The sequence below is a fragment of the Aegilops tauschii genome, chromosome 3 (genome assembly GCF_002575655.3).
Source record: "Aegilops tauschii subsp. strangulata cultivar AL8/78 chromosome 3, Aet v6.0, whole genome shotgun sequence".
In the NCBI taxonomy this organism is placed as follows: Eukaryota; Viridiplantae; Streptophyta; class Magnoliopsida; order Poales; family Poaceae; genus Aegilops; species Aegilops tauschii.
This window is the reverse complement of record NC_053037.3, coordinates 11,054,709-11,063,534: the sequence shown is the minus strand read 5'-3', so window position 1 is coordinate 11,063,534 and position 8,826 is coordinate 11,054,709. Positions and strand designations below refer to the sequence as shown.

The 8,826-nt window shown below is 45.3% G+C and overlaps 1 protein-coding gene across 1 annotated transcript; it reads left to right on the top strand.

The window, feature by feature from the left end:
* Positions 1-492: 492 nt before the first annotated feature.
* LOC109787007 (putative E3 ubiquitin-protein ligase SINA-like 6) lies at positions 493-3,008 on the top strand. The gene is made up of 3 exons (XM_020345567.3): positions 493-691; positions 1,027-1,223; positions 1,922-3,008. Exons 2-3 carry the CDS (start codon positions 1,080-1,082, stop codon positions 2,624-2,626), a joined length of 849 nt encoding a protein of 282 aa, XP_020201156.1. The 5' UTR covers positions 493-691; positions 1,027-1,079; the 3' UTR covers positions 2,627-3,008.
* The last annotated feature ends 5,818 nt before the right edge of the window (positions 3,009-8,826 follow it).

Below are 8,826 nucleotides of genomic sequence, written 5' to 3'. Positions count from 1 at the left end.
TATAAGTAATAGAAAAAATTTGTATATTTGTGAAGTAAATGTGAAACGTACTATACCAATATAATATTATCCTGAAAAAAGTCTCAAAAAATACAGTGCAAAATAAAATGATCTGTTAGAAGAAATTTTTATTTCAAATAAAAATGCTCTCAAATTTATAAAAACACACTAACCTTCTAAAATTTCATGCATCATGAACAATGTTTGCATTTTTATGAAAACCCCATGTTTTTATCAAATGTTTGTGGATTAGTAAAAAAATGTTCAGAAATTTAAAGAAACATTCACGAATTTTAAATGTACTTAATTTTCATAGAAAGATCATTAATTTTTCTAGAAAATGCTCACGAGTTTAAAAATAATCATATAAAACAAAACAATTGGCAAAGCAATAGAAGGAAAAAAACCAGCATAGTGGGCCAGCCCACGAGCGACGCTGTTGGTTAGATGTGGGCTCATGTTGTCGTTCCAATACCGCTGGCCCAGCCCATCCCTTCTTCCTCTCACACCGCACCTCCGTCGCTCCAATCTTCCGCCGCCGTCGCCTCCTCTCCCAACTCATCTCTCCGGTGCTCTCGTCGGGCTCAGAGCACAGTCGGCAAGGGAGCAGCGGCCCTCTTCAACCCTTCTTCCTCCCCCTCGGACAGGAGGAGCAACGGCGACCTCGGGTTCCTCTCGGCAGGTATTCAAGGTACGGGCGCATCCCATAGGAACAAATTTCTTCCCTTTTCACTGCCTCTTCTTGAGACCACTTGCAGTTGCATGTAGCTGTCCCTCTACTGAAATTGAATTAATCACGAAAGAAATCAACACAAACCATCCTAGTTGTTTCTGAACCAACCAAGATAGAAATTTTAAAGACATGAGAAAAATTACAGCAATTCATGATCAGATTTAGCACGTCTTTAATGCGTGCTCCGGAGTGTCGATTTTCCATTACTATTATAAACTTCAGTGGCTCTTATTACCAGCGTATGTTGTTGAACAGGGAAGCAGATTTTTGAGGTTGTTTGTGTTGACCAATAGGTGTGAAGCTCTGCTGCACGTTTAATTGTAATATCAAGCGAGTTTTGGTGGCGATGGACGGGGGCACCTCTAGCAAGAGACGAGTAGGAGCCCCAGGAGAGGGACAGAGCAGCTGCAAGAGGCAGAATGCAACCATGGGGATGGACACCCTCGACTGCCCCGTCTGCTTTCATCCCCTCAGACCTCCCATATACCAGGTACATACATGTGCATATATTTAGTTATCTGTCTCTCAAAGTTCAGATCAAATTAAAAACTAACCATTGGATCTAGTGCTACTTGCTAAAAAAACAATTTCTTGTGACAGCATGGAACTGAGTAGATATGGTCGCTGAAATTTTGTATCCGTAGAGAATTAGGACACTAATAATTTTGGTTGAGATCAAAACTGCTAGCAATAATCTACACCGTTTTCTAGTCTACAGCTGTTCCCTAGTAGGAGATTAATCAAGGGCGCACCCCGGACACACAATGCTACTTGCTAAAAAACAGTTTATTGAGACAATATGGATCAGAGTAGCTATGGTCGCTGAAATTCGTTTTGTAGAGAATGTATTAGGACAGTAATATTTTGATCGATACTGAAACTGTTAGCAACTATGTACACCGTTTTCTAGTCTACAGCTGTTCCCTAGTAGGCTATGGATCAAGGGTGGATGATATATATACCTCTCTAATAGCATTATGTTTGGTTTGCCCCCCTTTGGAGTTGTATATCGGTCATACTATAAGTTCACAACTTCAAATTTACAGACTTACGAATAGTTCAGAAATTTTGTGCGGTGCTGACTTATCATATTGCTATTGTAGTATTAGTACTTCAACAGTTCAACTCTGATTTGTGTTAAAAAGTTTTTCTCACATGAGGACCCGGTTAATTCTTCCTTCTCCACAGTGTTCTGTGGGGCATTTCGTATGCTCATCTTGCCGCCCGAAGCTCGTGCGCAACAAGTGTCACTTGTGCTCTGCCGAAACTACCTTCAAGCGCTGTCTAGGGATGGAACGTCTCATGGAATCAGTCACGGTCGCTTGCTCCAATGCCAATTATGGATGCGCCCAGAAGCTCACTTACTACCAGAGGGAAGAGCATGAGGACGCGTGCCCGAGCGCCCCATGTTTCTGCCCGGCGTCCAGCTGCAGCTTTGCAGGGCCAATAGACGCCCTCCTTGAACATTCCGCCTCCCAGCACAAGTGGCCGTGTACAACCATCAAATACTCCGAAGATGTTAAGTTCTGCCTAGAACCAGGTCTACATTTTCTTCGTATCAAAGACAGGGAAATTTTCCTGCTCAACGTGGCACTAGAGCCATTCGGGCATGCCATCTCTGTCGTCTGCATCCAACCTAAAGCTACAAACTCCAAGTTCAAGTGTAGGATGTCCTATGGTTCCTTTTTGACAGACTATTATCAGATATCAGTTTACAAGATACGAAGCTCATCGTTGTCTGATGGGCTACCGAAGGGATACAACTTAATTCTGCCCAAGGATGAGATAGCTAATAATGGAAAGGTTACCTTGCTTACGTTCTCCATTGATGATCCTAATCCTAAAGTAAAGGTGCGTGAGCCCATATGTCTGAAACCAGTACGCGGTGTATGATTGAAGTGGTGAGGTTCAGCGTGGACGTTCGCGGCCTTCACTATGTGGTTTTCATGACTTGTACTCCCTCCGTTCATAAATATAAGTCTATTTAGAGATTCCAAATGGGACTACATACAGAGCAAAATGAGTTAATTTCCACTCTAAAATATGTCTATATAGATCTGTATGTAGTTCTTATTGAAATCTCTAAAATGACTTATATTTAGGAACGAAGGAAGTATATGCTAAGAAGCTTTATGATCTCAGACTCTGCTTCGTAGTTGTTTCGATGAAGTGCACTCTGTTTAGGTTTTCCAATTCATGTAAGGAATGTTTTAGTGATTTGGGAGGTGCCGGATCAAATGTTTGAAGCTATGAAAATTGTGACACAGCCGTGAAATTGTGTCTGAAGTACTAAATGATCATTTGGTTCTGCTGACTGATGCAATCTTTGTTGTTTGCTGCTTTTAAGTCGTGTCATGGACCAAAACTGCTCAGGGTTTCAAATGCTCTTTGTAACAAGTGAAATGGGTTACGTTGATCATGTAAATGTACCTAGCCATAGATTTCAAATGCTCTTTGTTGGATACGCTGTCATCCTTTTGGTTGGTGTTGAAAGATAAAACTTGTCAATTTTTTGAACCAAATTTTAGGTTGGGTTCATAGAAACATAAAACTTAAACACAATTTGATTGGAATATTTTTAATAACTTCCTAACAGATTCTTTGTCTGAAATAGCAAAAAGGCTCAAATTAAGAAAAAATAATAATATCCAAAATGGTGCCTGCTTTCTTCAGCACGTACTCTGAGGTCTGGTCAGCAGTCCCCTCTCACTTGAGAAATTTGGATATTTGACGCTGAACCTCTGGCTTTCCAACATTGCCACTATTAAGATAGACTTCGCAAAATTACCAACCAGACCCAGATGGTGAACGCCTTGATTAACATGCCATTTGCCCTCTTTTACCGATTTGCTTGTCTTTTTTTTCCCATTCCATTTACAGACACCGGAAAGGACCAAACTGCCTCTAAGGCTACCTAGTTATTTGTCTACTTCGACCTAGCCGCACATCCACTCGACGTCGCTAAGAGCACCACCTGCTGGTGCGGCACGCCCGGCCCCATTTCTTTACGCGTTTGGGAGCTATTTATCCCAAACCACCACACTTGGGGCTAGGGTAACAACTTGATACCACATTTAAGCCAGGTCACAAAAAACCATCAAAAATGCGCCTAATACGTAACACAGAGCACTAATAGTTTGATTTGCCCACGAAAACATCGAAACCGACAAGTTGGCCCCGCTTGTCGGGCTGACGTGGCCTGCCAATGTGGATTATTCGCTGAGGTGGCCCAAGGACCCACCTGTCAGGTGCATCTATTCTTCCCCTCTCTTCCCTAAAAGAACTCCACCACAGCCATATCCCGTGCCGCCGCCGGACCTCAACCCCGGCGAGCCACCCGACCACCGGCGAGCTGCCCCACCGCCACATCCACATACCATCCGCGCCGAACCGCCCTGCTGGAGCTCGATCTACCTCCATGAAGGCGGATGCAACATCAGGCACCAGTGGCAGCTCGGATCCGGCGAGGATCCGCCCCGCCGCCCAAACTGCTACCTGGCGCCGGCGCCGAGTCGAAGAGGAGGACGACTACATGAGAACTCTCCTTGTGTGTTCTTGCTTCCACCGCCACTTGCTGCTAGCTCGAGTACGAGCGTGGCCTGGGACTCCTGGTGGGCACGGCGAGCACGGGCGTGGCCATGGTGCTCCATGACGGCGCGCGCGGCCAAGGTTTCCCGGTGGGCGCCGCGAGTACGGGCATGTCCATCACGCTCCACGACGGTGCACGCGGACATGGCCTCCTGACGAGCGCCGCAAGCACGTGCGTGGCCATGGCGCTCCACAACGGCGGGCGCGGCCAAGGCGCTCAACCATGGCGCGCGCAAGTTCCCTACCAAAGCTCGATGGATTCAGGCACGCTGAGGGCTGGGGCAGCGCGGCAACGACGGGGCAGCGCAGCGACGACGGGGTAGTGCAGCGAGGTCGAGTTCATCCATGGCGGATGGCATGGCAGCAGGTTCTTGTTTGAGAGAGAGACACGAGGGATGAAGGAAAAGAAAGGGGCGGCGAGAGGAGCTCCAGCGGCAGCCAGGTCTGGGATTACCGCCGACCAGCTAGGACGGCAAGCGGCGCCGGCGGCGTGCAGTGCGTAGATAAGCGCACATTACCTGTTTGATGAAATGCCCAGGAAGAAAATGCCTAGGAGAAAAAGAAAAAAAAAGGAAAAGAGATAAACGCTTGAGTCATTGACAGGTGGGACCCTCGTCCAACTCAGCAAATTGTCCACATAAGCACCCCATGTCAGCCCGATAGGTGGGCCCCACCTGTCGGTTTCGCTGTTTTCGCGACTAAATTCCAGCATCAGTGCTCCGCGTTACGTATTAGGCGCATTTCTGGTGTTTTTTGTGACCTGGCTTAAATGTGGTATCAAGTTGTTACCCTAACCCCAAGTATGATGGTTTTGGGTAAATAACTCCGCGTTTGAGGAGGAACTGCTGTCGGTCGACAGGAGTTCCTCTGAACTACTGGCTGACGCACGGACGCTATGGTGCTATGCAGTAGCTCTTTCTCTACAGCGATTCATTTTTGGAGAGTGAAAGAACATGTACCGGTTCCATAGCACCACAAAAGAGCTTTCTACCGGTTCCACTACCTAGCGGCGAGGAACCAGCCGTCATTCGCCTTTTTGGTGACTTGCATTCAAGGAGCTTCTGTTGGCTCAACCATGCAAACATTGCTCTTCTGCCCAAGAAAGATGGGGCTGAGGTAAGGACATTTTGGACTACCACCATATAAGCCTCATACACACCACTAAAAATCATTGCCAAAGTGCGTTCCAGTCTGCTAGCTCCTTTCATGAACAACATAGCTTCCACTGCCCAAAGTGTATTCATAAAGAAGAGAAGTATCCACGTTAACATCATGTACGTCAGAAACTTTGCCTGTTGCCTCCACAGAAATAAAAAGGTAACCTTGCTTTTCATGTTCAACATTTGCAAGGCTTTTGATTCAATTAGATGGGACTACAAGCTTTGGACGATGCTCTCGTTCTCCAAGGAAAAAAGCTCATCACATCGCAAGGCATCCGGCGGCACTGTGGGGGAAGGAATGCGACGCCAACGGCCTCGCTGTCAACCAGGGACAAGATGCGTGCGGCAACAATGGCATGCCCCCTCTTGTGTGGGGAGGAGGGGTGGAAGCAAAGAGGAGAGAGGGAATGGTGCTTGCGGGAGGTGGAAGACGCGTAAGGGGATAAGGTAAAAGAAGACGTGGGTGGTGGGGTGGGCCTTAAGCCGGTCACCCGGCGTAAATTGTTTACTTATGTTTTATTGCTCCGTAAGAATGCATGGGCACCTTACTGTTTGCTTGCTTGCACTTTTCATAATCAGCTGTGATGTTTTTTTTTCTGAAGGGTAATCTTTATAAAATGGATTTTCTTTTAGATTACAACGTTCTCTGTATAAATAATTATATTATAATGCTCACAAGGTTACAGTCGTTGTTGCGTTGATATCCATTACGGTCCCATGCATGGCCAATGAGATTGGGTTCCACGCATGGGCCTACTAAATATGTACGTAGAATCACAATGGTAGATGTTAGGTCAATCGACTCAACTACTATATTGTAAAACACACAGGTACACACCTATTTAAATTAGAAAAAAAGTAAAGGCAACTGAATCTTGAACATGAACCATATTCATCATGTCATCTTGAAATCAATCGGAAGTTCTAAATAGCGAAGAACACGGTAAGAGGTAGCTGAAACAAATGACATGCTTGGACGAATCTTATATTACACAATGTTCATCTATCGCTGAATGTATTTATTTTGCTTGTGATCAGGCACCCTCCACGAATCAAAGCCTCAAGGTTAGGTCGACCGCCTCGCCGGCTTTGTCACTCAGTGGCGGCTCTGCGGCGTCTTCGGGCGCCCGTAGTAGACCCATGAAGTCTATCTCCACCGGACGGGGACCTCCACGGCGGTATTCCTCCCAGAAGGCAAGGTTGGGTGCAAGCACAAGTAGCCACGGCCCCAAAAGAGTAGAGTCAGGCACGGAGGAGGCTGGTTGGGGCATGCTTACCGGCATGTTCCGGTGACGATTGTTGCGGCAGCTCTGCGAGGACATGTGGCCACCAAGGGCTTGGTGTGTGACCCACCTCCTACGGCAAAAAGGGCATGTGTAGCCCTCACACGATGGCCGCGGCAGCTGTTGTTGCCATGGGTTTGGTGCGCCACCGTTGGAGGCCATCTCCTGTGAGAAGGGTTTTGGCATGTGCATATCTAGCTTGAGTTTATATACATGTGGCTCACAACGGTCAAAAGCTATGACAGTGTGAAATCTGTACAATTGAGAATTCAGGCCTGGCTTACACCGATGAGAACGGTAAGTAATTGGTCGAGAGTGAAATGTGTGCGGTTAAAGAAAGAAACAAGCGATGTGCATACACTCCCAAGATCCAGGCATGCATGGGTCCCACACTGTATACATCAAGACACATATTATGAAAATAAGAATTTAAATAACCAACTATATTAAGAAAGAAACAAGAGTTATGTTGTGCATGTGCACCCAAGGCACGTGACACAAAGTTTTGCTAATGGCTTGACGAGTGCCAGTAGGGCGACTCGCTTGTCTTGTGCACGTGCTGTATAAAAGTCATGTGATATAAAATATCTAGTGCACATCAAGAATTTTTGTTGAATACAATATTATACTCCCTCCATTCCATAATGTAGTGCCTATAGATTTTTGCAAAAGTCAAACATTACAAACTTTGACCGTATTTATAGAGAAAAGTAGGTACATCTAGAATATCAAATGCACATCATTGGATACATCATGAGTTATATTTTCAGAATGTACATGTTTGGTATTGTAGGTGTAGACAATTTTCTCTATACACTTGGTCAAAGTTAGCAAAGTTTGACTTTCACAAAAATCTATAGGCACTAATTGTGGAATGGAGGGAGTATAAACATTAGAAAATTACATAAAATGATTTGGATCATCTATGATAGATAGTAGCTATTACTAGAGTACAAGCGACTCTTCTGTTGCTGGTGCCTAGCTCTCCTCCCCATCCCCCCTCCCCCGCCCCTCCCGCCATCGGCTAACCTTGCCGGAGCGAGGCCCCGTGCGGCAGTGGGCCATCTCGCGCCTCCTCATCCCTCGAACATTCGCAAATCTTGCTTTTCATGCTGGACATTCCCAAGGCTTTTGATTTAGTTATATAGGATTACATCTTCGATCTCCTGCAGAGAAGGGCATCCCGAGTCGGTTTAGGGCCCGAATCGCCGGCTTGTTAGGACCTCGAGAGAGAAATGCAAGGTTAATCGGGAAACTGTCTGCCGCGCCGACCCACCTTGGGGGTCTCGGTGTGATCCATCTAAAAATATGTGAGGGCGATGCAGTTACGTTGGCCATGGCTTGAATGGACTGACCCAAGCAAGTTGTGGTTTGGCATGGGCAAACTTTGTGATGCCGTGGACACGAAGCTCTTCTACACCTATACCTGATTCATCATCGACAATGGGGACAAGGCACCATTGTGGGATGCGTGATGGTTGGATGGGACAAGGACGAAAGACATTGCTCCCTTTGTTTACCAGGTCGATCGAGTTAACTAGAGATTCGAGTACCAGCTTTGGAACATTCTCTTGCATGTCCAGATTAACGATGAATGTTGAGGATGCCGGTTCTTGGTAGTGCATGGCAAGTGGTATCTACTCGGCCAAGTCGGCGACAAGGTACAATTCCATGGTGCCTCACTGACTTAGTCCTTAAAAGTGAAATAAGTTTATTGAACAAAGTGAATTTCGTTCTTACAAATAACTGAATTTGTTTTCTGAAAGACAAAACGGTTTTTGGAATTACCAAATTTGATTTATTGAAATGCGTGAAATTAGTTTATGGGAATACTTGAAATTAGTTTTCTGAAATGAGTGAACGTAGTTTCTTAATTAATTGAAATATGTTTTTTGAAAGAGTTTAAACCAGTTTTTTAAATTATTGAGATCAATTTATTGAAAGAGTGAAATTAATTTTTAAAAATGTGTGAAGTTAGTTTATTGAAATCTATTTTCCGAAAGAACCGAAATCAGTTTATTGCAAAGAGTGAAATTATCCTTTTGAAATCATTGAGATATGT